This window comes from Phacochoerus africanus, chromosome 4 (genome assembly GCF_016906955.1).
Source record: "Phacochoerus africanus isolate WHEZ1 chromosome 4, ROS_Pafr_v1, whole genome shotgun sequence".
NCBI classification, from domain to species: Eukaryota; Metazoa; Chordata; class Mammalia; order Artiodactyla; family Suidae; genus Phacochoerus; species Phacochoerus africanus.
In genome coordinates this window covers 85,807,998-85,829,777 of record NC_062547.1, presented here as the reverse complement: position 1 = coordinate 85,829,777, position 21,780 = coordinate 85,807,998, and the positions used below count along the sequence as shown (strand labels likewise).

The 21,780-nt window shown below is 44.7% G+C and overlaps 1 protein-coding gene across 2 annotated transcripts; it reads right to left on the bottom strand.

The window, feature by feature from the left end:
* Positions 1-343: 343 nt before the first annotated feature.
* On the bottom strand, positions 344-3,641 carry S100Z (S100 calcium binding protein Z). 2 transcript variants are annotated; one of them, XM_047778148.1, is made up of 3 exons: positions 3,208-3,641; positions 2,709-2,902; positions 344-727 (listed from the first exon to the last, which is right to left on the bottom strand). In XM_047778148.1, exons 2-3 carry the CDS (start codon positions 2,847-2,849, stop codon positions 569-571), a joined length of 300 nt encoding a protein of 99 aa, XP_047634104.1. In that variant the 5' UTR covers positions 2,850-2,902; positions 3,208-3,641; the 3' UTR covers positions 344-568. The 2 variants fall into 2 exon arrangements, with proteins under 2 accessions (XP_047634104.1, XP_047634105.1); XM_047778149.1 differs by lacking the exon at positions 3,208-3,641 and having other exon boundaries at positions 2,709-3,112.
* Between the last annotated feature and the right edge of the window lie 18,139 nt (positions 3,642-21,780).

Below are 21,780 nucleotides of genomic sequence, written 5' to 3'. Positions count from 1 at the left end.
AATATCTTGTAATAACCTATAATAGAAAAACATCTGACAAATATATATAAAACTGAGTCACTTTGTTGTACACCTGAAACTAACACAACATTGTGAACCAACTATACTGCAAATACATTAGAGTTCTCAATGTGTCTCAGTGGTAACCAACCTGACTAGTATCCATGAGGATGTAGGTTCAATCCCTGGCGTTGCCATGAGCTGTGGTGTAGGTCACAGACCTGGCTCAGATTCCGCATTGCTGTGGCTGTGGCATAGGCCAGCTGCTGCAGCTCTGATTGGACTCCTAGACTGGGAAACTCCATATGCCATGGGTATGGACCTAAAAAAAAAGATACAAATTTTTATATATATGAAAATTTTAAGTAGGGCATATAAGACTTAGAGTATTTATTTAAAGTCAGTGTATTAAGGTATGCCTCATTTAATAATACTAGCAACTAATTATATATATATTACATCCATAAATGGCATTACTATCTATGACCATGGATCTGGAGGGTATAGATAAACAGTAAGTAAATAACTGTGGATTATTTCTGCCTTTAGCTTAGTTTACTACTTGTCTCTACTTTCCTTTCTTCTTCAATTGTTCTACAAAGTAATCGTTACAAGCCACCGTCAGAGCTGCCACCATGACCACGAACTCATTAAAATCCACTTCGTTGTCCTTATTGGCATCCAGGTCCTGCAATATCTTATCAACCAACTCAGGGTCCTTTTGGCACTAAAAGGAAAAAAGAAAATTTCTAACTCTGAGGCTTTGAGGTTCATAATGGCAACTGAAATCACATCTTCCTTTTATCTACATTAAAATGGGGTTTTTTTTCCCCATTTTTAGCATCTCCGGCAATTTCCAAGAACCTATTCGCAGGTAGGTTTGAATGAGGCTCGCATTCTAAATGAGCCAAGGCCTCTGTCCCCACCCTGACCCGGCCGTATAGTCCTGACTCAGACCTGAACACGGAGAGGAGCAAACAGCAGCACATCAAAGTGAGCTGTTGATGCTGAAAATGCATTTACCCAACATCACAGGTAGAGGGCCAGGGTCGGGGGAGGTGGGGGGGGGCGTGGAAAGGAGGAAGCTTTGAAGGGGACAGTGAGTGGCTCTGCCATTTACCAACAGTAGGAAATTGGAGCGAATTACTTAACATTTTAATATGTCCTTATTTATCAAAAAAGGAGAGTGCTCTCGCCCCATATATCTGGGGGGGATACAACACACTTTTGTAAGTGCTTAGCACCAGGTTGTCAGATGGAGTGAATAAAAATTTAGGGCACCCAAGTGAATGTGGATTTCAGATGAACAAGCATATTTTTTTAGTATCAGTATGTCCCAAATCCTGCATGGGTCATATACTATTTGGGTCATATACTATTTTATCTGGCAATCTGTTGTGTGTGTCACAAAACAAGAGGAACCCAATAAAGGGTAGATCTTATAAGGATGTCTCCATTTAATGGGTAGAAAGGAAAGCAAGGAGCCCATTGAGGAGATCAGGATTCAGAAAGGGTAGGGGAAGTTCCCATCGTGGCTCAGTGGAAATGAACCTGACTAGTATCCATGAGGACTTGGGTTTGATCCCTGGACTCAACTCAGTGAGTTAAGGATCCGGTGTTGCCGTGAGCTGTGGTGTAGGTTGCAGACATGACTCGGATCTGGCGTGGCTGTGGCTGTGGTGTAGGCTGGTGTAGCTGTAGCTCTGATTGGACCCCTAGCCTGGGAACCTCCATATACTGCAGCGTGGCCCTAAAAAGCAAAATAAATAAATAAATAAATAAACAATAAAATAAAATTACTAAAAAGATATTGGAAAGAATTACGTTAAAATTTTTTACTTTTTTTTATAGAATAAATTTCCTATTTATCTCAGCATATTTTCCATTCCACTTCTCCAGAGGGAGTCACTTAATCTGTTTCTTAAGATCCATGATATAATAATCTGTGTGAATGTAATTGTGTTTAAATATATGTATTTTATTCTGTAAAAAAAAAATAAAATTTCGGAAAAAAAAGGAAAAAAATTTTTTTTTCCTTTTTTTCCCAAAGAGGTAGGGGGAAAAGTGTTATAAATTCAATTGCTATCATCTGAACACCAAGTTTGGCCACGATAACATCCTGCCAGTCTACTGCATATGCGAAAATCAATTCAAGGCATCTCGATAAACACCAGAGTAAGCATCTTCCTCAGAGCAGGCTCCAAATACTTCATTGCCAAGTTTCATGTGTGGACTTATTGAACTCCTAGCTGTTTTGAGAAGTAAATCAGCTCACTACCCAACTGGCCACTGGTCAGACCCGCCCTTCCAACTCTCTCCAGGTATTTGTCCTTCACTCGAAAATTTACTAGCACAGCGTAAAGTACCTGAGGTTTCATTTCTTCTCCCAAACATAATATTTATTCATTCTCAGACAGCTGGACAGAGCTCATGTCACTAGTTATAACTCCTGGTGTAACCAGCTGTATCTGTGTTGCACCAGGATGTTGAATGCTTGATGAAAGCCTCAAATACAATGTACAAAACCCAAAAGCCCTAACCCCAGGCTCTGCGGAGAAGGGCACAGAGAACACAGGGCTCTAGCGTTTGCTTCCCTCTATTCTGAATCTCGAAAGAAAGGAAACTGAGCAGGTGGCAGAACACAGGAGGCAGACCCAGAGGTGCCCTGGATGTCCATCTCACCTGGATGGGGAGAAAAGCCGACTCACCGAGAGGAAATCCGTGAGTTCTCGCTGTAGGAGCATTTTCAGCTCCCCCTTGTTGAGCTTGAACCTGTCCCCTTCCTTGCAGGAGTAGTGGTGGAAGGTTCTTATCATGATGTCCATGGCAATCTCCAGCTGGGTAGGCATGTCGGCAGCAAAACGGAGCTCTCCAGGGCAGGCCACCAGAGCCAGGGAGAAGACTTGCTCAGAAGAAGCAGGTGGGGAAACATCAGCATTCTCATTAAAGCAAAGTATCACTTCCCACGCCCCCAGCGATGGTGGTTAAACCACGATCACAATTCCACCAAGCTTTCCACCCTCCCAGGGCCAGCTGCAGAGGGGAGCTTTGCAGGTGAGTTTTTCTCCTCCCCAATCCCCACTCCCCCACGATGGAGCCCTTTCAGCGTGTTTGGAAGCTAACAAGCAGAGGGCAAATACAAAGTCATGAAAAAACATAGATCAAAAAAAATTTTTTTAAGAGTTAAGGAAATACCTAACTTCATACCTGTTCAGACAACGCAGGGCTCTGTCAACAGGTGTTTACAGTTAAACTGTAAGTGTTTATGCCTGGGTCTTCCACCTGTTCCCAAGAAGGTGAAAATTGCCAGTGGCGAGAGATTCAAGGGGAAGCGCCTCTGAGTCTATTCCTCATCACCAGGAGGAACAGCTGTGAGCTGCTGCCCCAAGGGCCATCAAGGAAGGGCTGGCACCGCTGCGTGCCCTGGAGGAGAAGGCAAAGAGGGAAAGGGCAGCCTTCATTCCCCTTCATTATCAGGAGTGCAGGTACACCCGCAGTCAGTTGCTAGGAAATTGATGACGGCAGGGAGCACTCTAAAAACAGAGGCACAAAAAGAAACAGCGGTTCAGACCTAGAGTCTCCTCAGCACAGCCAAGAGCAAGGTCAAGGGAGTATGCTCAGAGCAGACTCCTTGAACTAAACCAATGGACAGTGAGTTGTGCAGCTGTAAAAAATAAAACAGAGAGAGAATGAGGAGGCTCTCCATGTGCCAATTTAGAAAGGAACAAAGGGAGTTCCTGTTGTGGTTCAGTGGTAACGAACCCTACTAGGATCCATGAGGACGTGGGTTCCATCCCTGGCCCCACTCAGTGGGTTAACGGATCCGGCAGATCCGTGGTGCAGGTCGCAGATGTGGCTCAGATCTTGCATTGCTGTGGCAGTGGCGGTGCTGGTGGCCAGAGGCTGCAGCTCCGATTCAACCCCTAGCCTGGGAACTTCCATGTGCAGCAGGTGCGGCCCTAAAAAGCAAAAATAAATATTAAAAAAAGAAAGGAACAAAGCAGCAACCCTGGGTGGGTAGGAAAGAAATACATATAAGAACATATGTGTGTGTACATAAATTTGAATTTGCCTAAGGAATCACTGAAAGTGGTAGCTCTAAGGGACAACGTGGAAAGGGGATGGAAAGCAGTGGTTTGGGAGTAAGATTTCTCCTTTACTCCTTTTAAACTGATTTTAACTTTTTCAGTTATAGGAATGTATTGCCTAGTTGGAAAAAAAAAAATTGAAATCCACAGAATGAAGCCCTAGAAGCCAAGTCTATAGGAATTCACAGCAGGGTTTCCAGCTGAGAGAAACTTAACAAAGAAAATGTCTCTGGGAAAGCCAAAGCCAGAAAGCGGCCACTGCGCTTTTAAATGCCGCCTGTGCTCTCAGGGCGGAACTTCCATGGAGAACAAATTAGTGCCCCCTCCCCTGGCCCTCAAAAGAAAGAAAGAAAAACACAACAAAACAAAACACAAACCAACGCCCACACTCCTAGGCAAGGTCTGCCCTGCCTACAAACTGACCAGACGGTTTTCTCATTCTTCCCTTCCTTGGCTGTTTTGGGCCCACTGCCCGGAATGCTAATTCTGTCTGCTTCTTAAGGCTCAGTTCACAGAGCTCTTGGAAGCTTTAACAGTTGCCCCCCTCTGTTCTCACTTGTTACCTGGAGTGTCCCTTTTTCTTTTTCTTTTCTTTTTGCTACACCAGAGCCATAGCAGTGGCAATGCCAGGTCCTTAGCCTGCTGAGCCACCAGGGAACTCCTCTTTTCCTTTTTTATCATTGCATTCATCACACATTCCTGTAACCACTTTCTTTTCTTTTCTTTTTTTTTTTTTTTTGGTCTGTCCCCACTCTTCAGACTTTGAAAGAGTCCTTTGGTGGCAGAATTGATATCTGGCTCATCCTTGCATTCCACAACATTTAGTTCAAATCAAGCATGTGATAGAAATTCTCAGAAATCTTTGCTGATGGATGGATTAACGAGCAAATACCTCAGAGGGGGACAGTAAGCTCTCCAAAAAGTTGAGCCTTATCTGGTTCTGCCCAAAGAATTATTTGATTGCCTTTTTTCTACATTAAAAATTTTGCTTTATCAAAGAAAGAGAGACAGAAAGACAACAGTCATTTCAAAGACTATAAAGAGTTTAAATCTGGAACTATTTTCAGGTTAAGCTGCTCAAGTTATAAATGGACTAAAATGGGTAAGTCTCCCAGAGTCTAAAATGGGTAAGTACTTCCAGACTGTGCGTCTTGGCAGCATTATATTTAAATCACATTCAACCACAAGTTTACTTGGAGAATTCAGTTAGCAGACAAAACTAGTAGCTATTTAAAATTGTAATGCCACAATTTGCTTTGAGAGATGAGAATGTGGCTGCTGTGTGCTTCGCTCTTGGGGTTTAAAAGCAAGGTGGTTTTTACTTGGATTTCTGCTCTACTTTAGCTGAGCAAGATGTTTCCTTTGGTACATGCTGCCCCTTAGTGTCAGGATGAGGAACTGCACCTGGAAGTCCTCTAATTCCCAGAGGGTACTTTAAATTCTAAGTTTGAGGGGGACCCTTTTCCACACGTACTGGGGAGGGAAGCCAGCCCCAGACTGTGCCCTCCAGGAGCCTTTCAGAAACAAAGATAATCTTGAAAGGCTCAACAGGACTCTGTGAGGCTACGGACAGAAATTTCCAGGTGACATGAAATCCCAGGGTTGGCAGGGAGGGAAACACCTCTTTTTATAGCCCAGAGGGGTCCTCCAGTAACACGTTACTTGCTCTATGAATCACTACAGTTTTACTTTTCAGTTTCTGGTGTGAGTCATAACCCTTAGGGCGGAGCGGGACAACTTCACATCCAAGACAGTGCACAAGAATAGGAGCAATGGAAATTGATCAGATTTGGAAAAGTTTAAAAGTAAGAAGCACCTTATAGAAAAGGAGTGTAGATCCATAGGTGGGAAGCCAAAAGGGTAGAGCCGTTGGAAAGCGAGGCTTTGACGGTGGGGCCAGAAAAAAAGGAAATGTGCGAAAAATAAGCCCTCCTATTACTTGGGCCATGACTGACATGCTGAGGGCGCCTGAGCCTTCCACAGATTGCGGGGAGGGTTTGCCTCCGGGGCCAGACCAGAATCAAACAGAAGACTAAGCTGCCTCCTTCCAAAGTTTCCGGTTTTGTCTTTTTAAGTAATGTGGTTCCAATGTTCTGTCACTTTCATAACAATGAGATGGATGAGTAGGGGAGGTGGGCAGGGGGAGTTCCCTGGTGGCCTAGTAGGTTAAGGACCTGGTTTTGTCACTGCTGTGGCACAGGTCACTGCTGTGGTGCTAGTTCAACCCCTGGCTCACACTGTCCATCCACACTGTAGGCGTGGCCAAACCCCCCCCCCCCCGCAATTATGTGGGATAGGAGAGAAGGATTACAAAAGGGCAGGAGAGGGAAATTTTGGGAGTGATGGATATATTCATTATCTTGACAGTGGTAATGGTCTTACAGGTGTACACATGTAAGAACTTAAAGTCTGCATTTTATTTTATTTTAGTATTTTTTTTGGCCACACCCACAGCATGTGGAAATTCCTGGGCCAGGAATCAAACCTGAGCCACAGCAATAACAATGCTGGATCCTTAATCACTAGGCCACCAGGGAACTCCTTAAAGCATGCATTTAAAATACATGCAGTTTATGGCGCATCAGTTATAACTCAATAAAGCTATTTGAAGTAAGAAAGAAAAAAACTTCCCCAGAATCACATAACTAGATTATAGCAAGCTGATGTTTGTCCATGTCTGACGCAAATCCATGTTTGTCTGACAAAAAAAAATTAAATCATGCAGCCATTAAGTAGAATTATAACGACTACAGAAATGCGAAAGAAAAAAGGACTACAGAAATGCACAAAATAATTTTTTTATCAAAACAAGTGAAAATCATGATACAATTTATAAATAAGCTACAATGGAAAATTTGTGTACATTTAGAAAAGAAGGAAAATACTAATAGTTTCAATAGAATTACGGATGATTTAAAAAATTCCTTAATGCTACTGTTACTTTTTCAACTAAAACATCAATTGTGTTTCACACAGTGTTTAAAATTATAATCTATCTTCATATTAGGCAAGTCCTTTAAGATAGTGTTGAACTGTAAAACTTAGCATATAAAATTCTAGATTCATAATTATCATGTTATGATTTTATATATCCATAAGATAGAGGAAATATGCAAAAATGTTAATAGGTGGATTTTTAGGTGTGTTTTTTTTTCTTTCTTCTTGTGTTATTCTTGGTTTCAGTTATTTTAAATCTTTAGTAGTGGCCATGTTTTACTGTTACAAAAAAAAAAAATGAAGTATTTTAAAAATCACAGAGGAGTTCCCGTAGTGGCTCAGTGGAAATGAATCTGACTAGTATCCATGAGGACACAGGTTCAATCCCTGGCCCCGCTCGTTGAGTTATAGATCCAGCATTGCCGTGAGCTGTGGTGTAGATCACAGATGTGGCTTGGATCCTGAATTGCTGTGGCTGTGGCCTAGGCCAGTGGCTTCAGCTCCAATTCAACCTCTAGCCTGGGAACCTCCAAATGCCACCGGTATGGCCCTAGAAAGACAAATAAATAAATAAATAAAAATCACTGAGTTGACGAAGCATGTGAACCACCCAAATACTAACTTGGCTATAACAGTCACAGAGTTTCGTAAGGCACTTTCCAGATTATAAAGCCCCTTTCACCCTCACACTATTAAGCAGCAATTATTTGCCCAGTGCTGGGTAGAGCCTGTGAGAGATATATAATTCAGGACAAATACTCAGAACATTACTGAAAAATACATTACAGATGATTAATCAATACTAAACTAAACCTAAGGTACATGACCTAAGCGGGCCTCCTTCTGCACAGGAGGGAAATGACAACCTTGGGCTAAATGCCTTTGAAGCTCCTTTTCCATTTATCTATCTATCTATTTATTTAGGCTTTTTAGGGCCACACCTGCGGCATATGGGAGTTCCCAGGCTAGGGGTCAACCCAGAGTTATAGCTGCCGGCCTAGACCCCAGCCACAGCAACTCAGCATCCCAGCCAAGTCTGAGACCTACAGCACAGCTCACGGCAATGCTGGATCCTTAACCCACTGAGTAAAGACCAGGGATCGAACCCACATCCTCATGGATAGTAGTCAGATTCAGTACTGCTGAGCCACAATGGGAACTCTGCTCCTTTTCCTTTTAAGACATTTTGTATTCCAAAATGACTTCAAGGATCAATGCGTGTGTTCCTGTGTGAGAAGGGAGGTCGGTGCAGGGTTTCCATTCTTCAGGACACAACTGGGGAAATGGGGTGATGGGCAGGGGTCCTCGAGGCACCTCAGGGAGAGTCGTGCCACCTGCTTCCTCTCCTCAGCCTGGCCATCCAGAAAAAGAGGTTCAGAGGACTGGCCGCATGTTCCTGCCAGAAAAGTTAGATGTCTCTGCTCCAGCCACTTCAGAAAGGAGATTTCCCTTCTCTCTGCTTTCAGGGCTGCCCCTGCATCCCTGCATTCCCAGGTGATGAAAGTTATCTGGCCTCTCACCCACAGACCAAAGCTGAGCGTCAAAAAGAAGAGGGATTCCAAAGGCAAGAATCTGAATGGTCACACCCTTTTCACAAGGCAAGTATCTATTTTCCTGGATGACATGAGATTTCTGCTATTTGCTTCAAAATAATCCAGTGAGTGGGAAACAGCTGCTGGTAGGAAGTAGGGAGAAGACATTAAACCAGATCGGCCATGAGTCAGGTCACTGTTGAAGACAAGTGCGAGGTCCATGGGCGCTCTTTAGACTATTATTCCACTTTTCTATTTTCTATATGTTTGAAATTTTGCTTAATAAAAAGTACACACACACACACACACTCGCACTCACATCCCTCCTGTCAGCATGAGAAAAAGTTAACCAAATTGGAATTATCCATCTCTCCAGAGGCAGAGAAGTTAATGGCACTGAGTAAATGGAGGATTTTTGACAGAGAAGCTGCCACTTGTTTTCTGGTCACTAATGTAATCAATTGAAGAAGAGGAACTTAAATGATATTTTTTTAAAAAAAACCAACATTGGAGTTCCCTTTGTGGCTCAGCAGAAACCAATCTGACTAGTATCCATGAGAACACAGGTTCGATCCCTGGCCTTACTCAGTGGGCTAAGGATCCAGTGTTGCCGAGAGCTGTGGTGTCGGTAGAAGACACAGCTTGGATCTGGCATTGCAGTGGCTACGGCGGAGGCTGGCGGCTACAGCTCGCATTCAACCCTTCCCCTGGGAACCTCCATATGCTGTGGGTGCAGCACTAAAAAGACAAAACAAAACAAAAAAACCCAACATTTCGGCTCAGATCTTCTGACCCCTGGCCTGGGACCTTCACATGCCGCAGAGTAGAAAGACAAAAACAAAAACAAACAAAAAACCACCCAAACCCAACAACTCTAATCATGAAGACTGTTGAACATTAAAATAAATTATAGGAGAAGATAGCTGAGGAAATTCTTTCACTGTAACTAGAAAGTGAAAGTGAGTTATTTATGCTAATGGCTAAGAAGGAGAACATGAAAGCTTGTTTGTTGCCAAAATTTATTCTTAGGCCCAACAGGGTGTGAGAATCTTGATCTGAACCTGAGGTAGTCACAGTGACAAGACAGAAAGCAAGCAGGTAGAATATGTTTGGGCAACTGGCATGTAGCCACAGGCCTGAACCTTAGTGCCTGTGGACTGTCAGGACCAGCTATTAGCAAGTCCCACAATGACACTTCCGTTGTCAGCTAAAACCACACCCATTCCCTGCAAAGTTTCAGTGGCAGCAGATCTCAAAGTGGCCCCCAAGGGTCCTTGTCTTCTGGTTTTCACAGCTCTGTGTCGTCCAGGCCCACACTGAACGCAGCTGACCTGCGTCACCAATAGGATATTGTGTGTGACTGATGAGGGTAAGGCCTAAAAGACATCGTGGGGCCCGCCTGACTTCCTCTTGGATCACAGGCTCTGGGGGAAGCGAGTGGCCATGTTGTGAGGACACTCGAGAGGCCCTGTGGAGACACCTTGTGGCCAAGAACGGAAGGGGACCCAGCTCTAACCTGTCGGAGAATGATGAGCCCTCTTGGAACTGGACCCGCCAGCCAAAGGCAAGCCTTCAGAGGACCACAGCGTGACCATTTAGGAAACCTCGAGCCACAGCCACAGCTACATAGCTCCCAAATCCCTGTCCTCCAGAAACTATGCAAGATAATAAATGCTGTTTTAGGCTAAATTGGGGGTGAATTGTTAGGCAATGAGATAACCAGTATAGTTGGTTAGTTACAAGTTTAGCCTTTTTTATATGACTTCAGAAACAGTGCAGTGTAAATCAATCTGTTCCTTGTACTAGAATTTCTCAGCGGTAATGTGAACGATGAAGTCCTTATTCGTAGTCTCAGAAAGGCTGCATACACCACGCTCTCACAGGAGAGGGCACTGTTTCCGATTTTCTACAGTCCCTTTCTCCACTAGGCAGTGATGACAACTTCCGGGAAGGAAAAGGGACCTCTTTAATAATCGTAGCAGAATTAATATAGGACTTTTAAAAATCACAGCTTAGTAATTCCCATCATGGCTCAGCAGTAATGACTCTGACTAGCATACATGAGGATGTGGGTTTGATCCCTGGCCTCGCTCAGTGGGTCAAGGATCCAGCGTTGCCATGAGCTGTGGTGTAAGTCGAAGACTCAGCTCGGATCCCAATTTGCTGTGGCTGTGGTGTAGGCCAGCAGCTGCAGCTCTGATTCAACACCTAGCCTGGGAACCTCCATAGGCCTCGGGTACGGCCCTAAAAAGACCAAAAAATCACAAGTTAACTAAAAATCAGGTTTTGATTCTGAAAGCAGCACCTCGGTCACAAAGTAGCATTGCTTTGTCACTTGCAGCATCACTCAAGCATGATCTGTTTTATTAAAGCTTCTCGGATCATTTCCCTCCACCTCTCATTCAATTCACTGTCAGGTTTCACCTCCTGAGTCCCCCATTCCCTCCTCTCCAACCCTAGCACAGTGGCTCAAACCCTTGCCATTTCTGGCCTGAATTGCTGTAAGAGACCACAGTCACCTCCTGCACCCACCCTGCCTTTCTTCAAACTCAGCCACCACCATGTGCCGGGATCACACCTGAACCCCTCCCTACCTTTGCCTCATGGAGGGTTCCCACCATCTCCAGGTTAAATCTCAGCTCCATGAAGTGTCCCTGCCCAACTCACCTGCCTCGTCAGCCTTGCATGTAACACCCTGCTCCTGGGGGGCTCAGTTACCCATTTCAGACACTAGGCCTCCAAGGAAGGCTCCCCAACACCCCTCAGCTCCCCAGAATTTTGAGCCCTCCTAGTGCTCCCGTTTCGCCTCATGCTTTCCTCTGGCCCTGCATAGGAACTGGATGAAAGAAAAATAACAGTAGCTGCACTGTTCTAGGCAGTTCGGAAGTCTTCACTCATTTCACCCTCAAATTGTATGAAGGGGAGTTCCCATTGTGGCGCAGTGGAAACGAATCCGACTAGGAACCATGAGGCTGCAGGTTCGATCCCTGGCAGGTTCGATCCCTGCCTCGCTCAGTGGGTTAAGGATTCGGCACTGCTGTGGGCTGTGGTGTAGGTCACAGATGCAGGTCGGATCCCGCATGGCTGTGGCTGTGATGTAGACTGGCAAGCTGTAGCGCTGATTCGACCCCTAGCCTGGGAACCTCCACATGCTGCAGGTGTGGCCCTAAAAAGACAAAACAAACAAAAAAAATCGTATGAAGGATTACGAGCCCTATTTACAGTTCACTAAGCTGAGTCACAGAGCCATTCATTAGTAGTTTTCCCCGAAGTCAGTGCTGGCAGTGAAATGGATTTGAACCCAGGGCATCTAGCTCCAGAGTACTTGCTCCTGACCACTAGGAGGCACTGCTGGTGACAGTGGGGTTGCGATAAGCAGTTTCTTGGGAGACTCAGAGCCTTCCCATTCTGTTTACTCAGAGATTTATGGGCAATAAGTCATTAAGTTACAGCTCATCCTGCCTGCCCTCCTGATAACAAACAACATACCTGCTACGCCCTGAGTCTGGAGTCCACAGTCACAAAGTCTTCCTCAGACCTGGGTGATTCTAGCCAGTTAGCCCTCTGGAGGAAGGTGGTCATCTCCACCAGCTGAAATCAAGATAAGGGCATTCTCCTTACATCATCTCTCCCCAGAAGGCAGCTTTAAGGTTAAAAATAAAATAAATAAAATAAAATTTTTAAAAAGTGTGTGTAGGGGAAGATTCTGGTTTGTAATTCTAGAAGTTGAAGTTTGAGGAAAAAAGCCTGGGGCCACGTGGTGGGGGCTGGGGACAACAGGCCAGGTCAGAGGGTGGGTGCCATGGGGCTTCCTTGTGAAAGGTGTCCTTACCTTGGCCACAAAGGAGAAAGAAAAAGAGGGAGGAGAGAGGAGAGGGACAGGGGAGAGAGGGGAGAGGCTGATAGTAGCTCAGAGCCCTGGGCTTCTCACAGGCCCCTTGCCCAGCACAGTTGGTTTCCTTCTGACTCCTGTGACCATTCTCGCCTCCTGTGTCACTTCCACCTCACTTCGAGAAACTCAGATGTCATGTTCCTGTACAAGCTGAGAAAGATCCAGAACCTTCAAGTGTGGCTTGGCCTCCCTAGAGCTGCTGAGAAGATTTTACTTCATTTTGCCCACGTCTTCCCAGATACCAGTTGAAGACCACGCCCAAGAAGATGAAGACGCCATTTATGCTCCTCCTCAGACCAGCCAGCGCAGGGCATCCTGGACCATTAGCCCTGAGCCTAAGGTCACTTGTCAGCCTGGAGAACCGCCACTCAAAAGAGAGAGGGCGGAGTTCCCGTCATGGCGCAGCGGAAACGAATCCGATTAGGAATCAAGAGGTTGCAGGTTCGATCCCTGGCATTGCTCATTGAGTTAAGGATGTGGCATTGCCATGAGCTGTGGCGTAGGTCGCAGACGTGGCTCGGATCTGGCATTGCTGTGGCTGTGGTGTAGGCTGGCAGTTGTAGCTCCAATTCGACCCCTAGCCTGGGAACCTCTATATGTTGCAGGTACAGCCCTAAAAAGACAAAAGAAAAAGAAAAAACAAAGGGGGGGGGGCAGACACGAGTCAGAAAGTGTCCAACACACACAATAGTATCTTGAAAGAAAAAAACTCCGGATAAAAAAAAAAAAAAATGAATCCAACTAGGAATCATGAAGTTGTGGGTTTAATCCCTGGCCTCAGTGGGTTGAGGACCCGGCGTTGCCCTGAGCTGTGGTGTAGGTGGAAGATGTGGCTCGGATCTGGCGTGGCTGTGGCTGTGGCTGTGGTGTAGGCTGGCAGCTGTAGCTCTGATTCGACCCCTAGCCTGGGAATTTTTTCATATGCCACAAATGTGGCCCTAAAAAGCAAAGAAACAAACAAACAAACAAAACACAAAAAACAAAACAAAAAACCTCCAAGATTCTGAAACATCTCTCTTTATAAATTACTATTCTGGCCCACCTGAAAAAGAAAATGAAAGGAGCCAAACTGTAGATTTACAGAAGGATGGACGTTGTGGGGAGACCCGAATGAATGTGTGGGAACAGGAGGCACATGTGGAATGTCAGCCTGCCCGTTACTGCTGGATCCTGTCAGAGTGCAACACCCGTCAGCCAGATCCAGGTGGTGGCCAGGGGTCCTGTTCTTCCCTGTTCGTAGGAGTGTACTTAAGATCACCACACAGAAGAGCATGGTGATAAGGGCTGTCGTAGTCCTAGCTGCTTCCCATAAAGTGCAAAATGAACAGATGGATAATGAGTTCTTGAGTCAACAGGCCTTTTATCTCCCGTGGCAGGCTTTTAAATTGCCAGGAGAGTCTGGTTAGCAAAATCCAGACCCTGGGAAAGTCTACAAACAAATACCTTGTTTCCTTTAACAAATAAATTACAAGAAGAAAAAAAAAAGATAAATTCAGAGGCTTTAAAGATATAATCAATTGCAATGTATGCGCTTTATTTGGATTCTCTTTTTTAAACTAAAAAAAGAAACCAATATGACATTTGAGACAAGTGGAAATTTGAACACTGATGGGATAGTGGATATTAAAATTGCTTATTTTCAAGGTATGATGTAAACATTCCTTTTGGAGTTCCTGTCGTGGCTCAATGGAAACAAATCTGACTAGCATCCATGAGAATGCAGGTTCGATCCCTGGGCTTGCTTAGTGGGTTAAGGATCAAGCATTGCGGTGAGCTGTGGTGCAGGTTGCAGACAAAGCTCAGATCCCATGTTGCCATGGCTGTGGCATAGGTTGGCAGCAACAGCTCCAATTCGACCTCTAGCCTGGGAACCTCCATATGCCTCAGGTGCAGCCCTAAAAAGACAAAAAAAAAAATCCTTTTCTTCTAGAGTCAATGAAACATTTACAAGTAAAATAATATGATTTTTGAAATTTGTTTCAGAACAAATGGGATGGGGAGGTGAATGGGATAGAACTGAAGGATTGATGGTTGTTGGTAGTGAGTGATGGGTACGTGGACCTGGAGCTTCTTACGCAATTCTTTCAACTTCTGTGTGGGTACATAATTCTCCATCATTATTATGCTTTTAAAAAGTAAAAAATATATATATATAGTTTTAATTAACAGAAACTATCACTGGAATAAATACCATCATTTCCCTTTATTTACCTCTGTGATTTTTTAAACCTTAAATTCTGATAAATCAGTTATAATTTAAACAAAAGAACCCATCTACAAAAATCTTTAGTTGGAGGGAAAATTGGTCTGTCACCGATAAGAACTAGATACAGTCCCAGGTGGCTTCTGAAAGAGCTCAGAACATAAGTTTAGTTTTGGCTAAAACTACTCTCTCGGGATTAGGTCATTAAGTCTAGCCAGTGGTACATAAAGGCGCTAATTAAAACCCTTGTATGCACTGAAGTCATTCACCCGAGGCTACATGGTGAAGCTGGCTAAGGCACCCAGACCAAGAGCCAAGACCTGGTGATGCTGAGCATGAAGAACTCATCTGCAGGGGAACTGGCGGGGCCCAGGGCTTGGACTCCCAGCTCTTAGGTACCCCTGGAGGGCCTGCCCTCCTATTCTCTACCCAAAGAAAGAGGACTTTCTAGACCAGAGGTTTCAAATGGAACACAAGTGTTCTGCAACGCACTCAGAAAAGTAAGTTAGGTTTCCTCTCCGAAGAATACCACACAGAGAGATGGGACCAAATCGCCCAACGCCAGCACTTTTCAAGCGGCACTGCTTGAATGGTAAAGAAAAGACTACAGCCAAAGGAACATAGGAAATAAAGGCAGAGAGACAGTTTCATTTCTCCCAAGGTCCTCATAGTTCTGACGATCATTACCCTCAAATTTGTGACGTTTAGACAGGCAAATATTTAAGACTGTGAGAACGCCGTGTTTACAACAGTGTGGCTCGAAGACACGCACACGCTGCTGACCATGTGTAAACGGGGGACCACCCAAGAAGGCAATTAATCATGATCCAAATTACACAAACCGTTTGACCCAGAAAGATCACTTCTACAAGAACAGGGAGTATATCCAATTCAGACTCTCCCACCCTCCCCCTCCCCTCTCTGGGTCACTCCCATCGCGCCATTTTCCAGAGATAACAGAATCACGTTCACTGCCTCTCGCCCCATTCCTTGGCTCCCTTTCACAAGTCAACTTGCTTTGCCGGATTGTCTATCACTGCATTCCCTCCTTACTCCTCATTCTTCCTTGAACACACCCCATTCTGGCTTCTTTTCACCTTCACACCACGGGACTCGTGGTCAAGGTCACCAGCGTTCTCCATGGGTGAGATCCAAGAGTCAGGTCTCTGTTCTTATCTGACTTGACCTCGCGATAATATTCCACACAATTGACCCCTCTCTCCTTTATGCCCTTGGCTTCCCTGACAACAGTCTCTGGACTTTGTTCCGGCTCCAGGGGCCCGTGCTTCTCAGTCTTTTACTGGCTTCCTTTCTGCTCAAAAAGTTTTACGTGCCAAAGGCCTTGTCCCAGCCCCCTTCTCTTCCTCTATTCACTTGCCCATAATAGAGAATAGAACTTGGCTTTAACTAGTAAGGAGTTCCCATCGTGGCGCAGCGGAAACGAACCTGACTAGGAACCATGAGGTTGCAGGTACGATCCCTGGCCTCGTTCAGTGGGTAAGGATCCAGGGTTGCTGTGGCTGTGGCTTAGGTTGGCAACTGTAGCTCCGATTAGACCCCTAGCCTGGGAACCTCTACATGCTGCGGGTGCGGCCCTGAAAGGACAATAAATAAATAAAAAAATTTAAAAATTAAATGCTAGTGAGATGGCAAAGACTCAAACTTGTATCTCTGGCTCTGAAAACTCTAAAAGAAAATCCAGACTCAGATATTCAAATGTACTACGTGGATGTCTGATAAGCATCTCAAATTCATGATGTCATAGCTAAAACAGAACTCTACACTTTTTTTTTTTCTTTCTTGGCCACACCCATGTCATATGGAAGTTCCCCGGCCAGGGATCAAATCCAAGCCACTGCTGCTACCTACCACAGCTATATGCAAAACCAGACGCTTAACCCACTGCACACGGCGGGAACTCCTAGAATTCTATAGACTTTTAACCGCCAACTTGCTCACTCCTAATTATTTCTCCAGATCCATGGAGAAACACCTAGGTATGCTCTTCAATTCCTGGATTTCTCTTCTCCTGACATCAGCTGACTTTAACTTCAACACACACTCCATCTCTTATCATCTCCCTACTTCAAGCTGACATCATCTCTTGCTTGCATTGTTGGCATTTCCTAACTGTTCTTGCTTCCCTCTTGCCCTTTTATAATCCATATTCTGGAGTAGCCAGTGACTCTTTATCAGTAAAACAACACTCTGGCATCCCACCTAGAATGAAGTTCAAGATCCTTACTCCACTACAGATTCCTTCAGTTACCCAGCACTTGCCTCTCTCTCCAACGTACTTGCTCACACACTTCTTCCCCTCACCAATTCCCATAAAGCCCTTGAGTGCGATCCTCCCATGGCTGGCTTTCTTGTCCTTTAGAGTACAACTTAAATTTCACCTTCTTAGAAACCTTCCCAGATACCCTAATACAAAATGTTAGCGTGTACTGTCTCTTAAGATTTACTATTAGATCTTATTTGGGGTCTTTGTCCAATGAGGAAATAAACTTGGAGTTCTCATCATGGCTCAGTGGAAACCATTCTGACTGGTATCCATGAGGACACAGGTTCGATCCCTGGCCTCGCTCAGTGGGTTAAGGATCTGGTGTCGCTGTGAACTGTGGTGTAGGCCAGCAGCTAAGAGAAAAGAAAGAAAGAAAGAAAGAAAAGAAAAGAAAGAAAAGAAAGAAAAGAAAGAAAGAAAAGAAAGAAAAGAAAGAAAGAAGAAAGAAAGAAAAGAAAGAAAAGAAAGAAAGAAAGAAAGAAAGAAAGAAAAGAAAAAAAACTCAGTGAGAACAGAGATCCTGTCTATTTTGTTCTCCACACTATTCCTCACTGCCCTAAACACAGCTTGGTCTATAGTACATGGTGGAAGAATATTGAGTGAACAAGTATGCAAAGATAGAGAAAGATACTCATCTGGAGATTGCTTGAATGCTTGAATAGCAATGCAAATATAGCAAAAAACTGGAAACCACCTAAAAGCTAGAGAACTCCTCAAATTGTATAATGAATTCCCATACAATGGATACAACCATTTAAAATACTGAGGTTAATCTACAAGGCTGAAATGGAAATCACGTCCAAGCTGTTTACACAGTGTGGTAGCCAGCCTCCATCCTGCCCCCAGAGACCCTCAACGACTGGTATTTATGTTCTATGTAGTCTCTTCCCCAAAGCAAACTGGAGCTGGTTTGTGTTTCCAACAGACTATGGGGGGGGGGGTGGCAGTGTGTGACTCCAGGTTAGGTTCCAAAGGATATTACAGGACCCCTTACTCTGGGGGAAACCAACCTTCGTGTTATGAGGTCACTGGTGCAGGCTTGTGGAGATGCCCTTGGGGAGAGACTTCCTGCCAACAGCCAGCACCAACCTGCCAGCCCTCTGAGGGAGCTTCACTCAAGTGGATTCTCCAGCCCCAGTCATGCCTTCAGATGACAGCAGCCTTCTCAGACCCCAAGCCAGAACAACCAAAAGCCTAACCTGCTCCTGAATTCATGACCCAAGGAAATTGTGCCCATTAGTACATGTTTATTGTTTTAAGCCACTAAGTTTTGAGGTAATTGATTATGTATAAGTACACAACATATACCATAAATTCTCTTTTGCCTTTAAAAAAAACATATAGGGTACCTGTACATAGACGTGCATAGAAAATACCTCAAGAGGGGGTTCCCTGGTGGCTCAGGAGTTAAGGATCCGGATTGTCACTGCTGTGGCTTGGATCACTGCTGTGGTGTGGGTTTGATCCCTGGCCCAGCAACTTCCACATGCTATGGGTGCGGCCGAAAAGAAAAGAGAAGAAAGTATCTCAAAGGATACACAAAGGGATAACCGGGTTCTGGCTGGTAGGGAGGGAATATGTCCACTTTTCATTATATGCTCTTATAATGTCCTCAGATATATTGTAAGAACCACTTAGTTTTATAATTTTTAACTTTGTAAGATTTAAGCATAACAACATTAAGAAAGAGAAGCTACAATAATAGCCCTGCCTACACCTCCTTCTCCTCCATGTTTTCCTTGACCTTCTCCCACTCTTGAGACGCAGCTTTAGAACAGGCTCTTCTTTTTTTTGTTGTTGCTGTTGTTGTTGCTATTTCTTGGGCCGCTCCCACGGCATATGGAGGTTCCCAGGCTAGGGGTCTAATCGGAGCTGCAGCCACCGGCCTACGCCAGAGCCACAGCAACGCAGGATCCGAGCCGCGTCTGCAACCTACACCACAGCTCACGGCAACGCCAGATCGTTAACCCACTGAGCAAGGCCAGGGACCGAACCTGCAACCTCATGGTTCCTAGTCGGATTCGTTAACCACTGCGCCACGACGGGAACTCCAGAACAGGCTCTTCTTTAAAGGCTTTCTAATAGCCCAAATACTGGGGAATTGTTGGGGTATTTTGGGGATTTTGTTTGTTTGCTTTTTTTAGTGTCACACCTGCAGCATATAGAGGTTCCCAGACTAGGGGTCTAATTGGAGCTACAGCTGCCAGCCTGCACCACAGCAACACCAGATCCAAGCCACATCTGCGACTTATACCACAGCTCACAGCAACGCCAGATCCTTAACCCACTGAGCAAGGCCAGGGATCAAACCTGCAACCTTGTGGTTCCTGGTCAGATTCGTTTCCACTGCACTATGGCAGGAACTCCTCGTCAGGTTTTTTTTTTTTTTTTTAATATTAATTTCACTGAGAACATTAACCTCATAACTAGAATGCTGCTAAAGAGGAATCCTGATTAATCATTTGTGCTTAATAAGACAAAAATGTGCAAGGCTATGGGATGAGTGAATGAACCACCTACACTTGCTGGGCTCTGACGGCTTGACTCGAGTTCCTGGAGCCCCTGGGCTCAGGCTGTGGTTAGAGGAGGTGGCCCTAACTCTGGCTGTGCCTGATTTCTCACCAGTAAAGACACACACACTGGGAAACAGCCCACAGATTGACTAACAAGTAGAGGCGAAGACAGCTCATACCCAAACCACAGAATGTGTCATATTCGCTCCCAATAAAGACACTTGCAAAATGTGGCCTGAGTGACTCCAATTATTTACATTTAAACAGAAAAACCATCTCGGTGACGTTCCAAGCCTTAGAGAAAATGGAGGACTGGATCTCTCAGGTTTGTTTGTTTGTTTTCAGAATTGGGGTGGGGAGTGGACGAGACACTGCCTCTGACTCATGTGAAAGCAGGAACTTCGCTTTTTAAGACAACATCCACATGCTGCAGCACAGACTCATGATTTTTTTTTTTTTTTTTTTTGCTTTTTAGGGCCATACCTGAGGCACATGGAGGTTCCCAGGCTAGGGGTCAAATCGGAGCTGTAGCCGCTGGCCTACACCACAGCCACAGCAACGCCGGATCTGAGCCACATCTGCGACCTACACCACAGCTCACAGCAACATCAGATCCTTAACCCACTGAGTGAGGCCAAGTATTGAACCTGCATCCTCGTGGAAGGATGCTAGTGAGAGTCGCTTCCGATGGGCCATGTCAAGAATTCCCAGACTCATGATTTTAATGAATGAGACAAGGGGAGGAGTATGACAAATTGTACCTTTGATTGGATAATATATTCCAGTCCTCTCAAGGGCCTGCAAAGGGTTAAAGCAACAGGAACAAAGTCTTAGTCACTAAACTATGCATACTGATGAGATGATAGCCTGAGGATTTGGGAAATCTCGATAACCGGGAAATTAATTACCTCTGAAACTCCCGCTGCAAACAACAGAAATAACATACAGGGAAACGCCCAGTAAAACAAACTCCCATCAAGCCGGTTTAGCATGTGTCCCGAACAGGGGGGTGCCGATTCCCATTAGCTTTCAGATTAAGGGAGCCCTCGTTGAGTCAGTGGAGCAAGTGGAGTGAAACACATTCAAATTTTCAGATTGTTTTAGAAAAAAATCAGACACCAGGAAGACAGGGAACACAGAGCAAAGACACGCTCCTACAAGGCACGTCCACGCTCAGGGTACCTCCTACCTCCTCATGGGCCTGATTCAGGGAGAACAGGGACTTTGTGAAGAATTTGAAAAGCATTGGCTTCAGCAAACACAACACTTTTGATTCTCTTTCTCAAGTCAGTCTTACTGTAGATTCACAGACTTGGTGAAAATGAACCAAGGAAAATGCTTCTTCAATAAGGTGATTAAATTATGATCATCCATGCATGGAATATTACCTAGGCACAGCAAATAATAAGCAAGGTCCCTATGAATTGATTTAGAAGTTGACATATACACGCACATATATGTATTTATATACACATACATATTTGTTTGTCCTATAAGAGTATAAAGTCCATCTATTTTCTACAAAGTATTGTAAAAATTAGTTCCCTCTGGGAGATAAGAATGGGCATGGGTAGCACAGAAGTAAATTTTTTATTTAACGATTTTTATTCAGTTTTTTTTTTTTTTTTTGGCTGTGTTCACAGCATGCAGAAATTCCTGGGCCAGCAGACTTCCCTTGTGGCTCACAACCTAACTACATGGTGTTACTTCTACACTGGCTGTGTCTCAACCCCTAGCTCAGGAATGTCCATATGCTGCAGGTGTGGCCGCTTGTTAAAAAAAAAAAAAAGTTTCTGGGCCAGGGATCGAACCTGTGCCACAGTAGTGACAACCAACAGCATGTATTATATGTATCATAAAAATGACTAAAAGGAATTCCCGTCATGGCCAGCGGAAACGATGTTGCTGTGAGCTGTGGTACAGGTTGCAGACTCGGCTTGGATCCCGTGTTGCTGTGGCCATGGCGTAGGCCAGCAGCTGTAGCTCCAATTTGACAACTAGCCTGGGAACCGCCATATGCCCTGGCTGCAGCCCTAAAAGTAAAATAAATTTTAAAAAATGACTAATAAAGCAATGGCAGGACTTCCCTGGTGGCCTAGAGGGTTAAGGATCCATCGTCATTGCTGTGGCTCAGGTCACTATTGTGGCCTGGGGAGAATACTTTCCCTGGCCTGGTAACTTCTGCATGTGCAGGCATGGCAAATGAAATGAAATGAATGAAATGAAATGAAATGAAATGAAATAGGAATGGCACAAACCAAAGAAAAATTTTTCCACTGCATCAGCCCATACACCACCTGTGGGACCCCCTGAGCCATTTGTTTCTGCTGC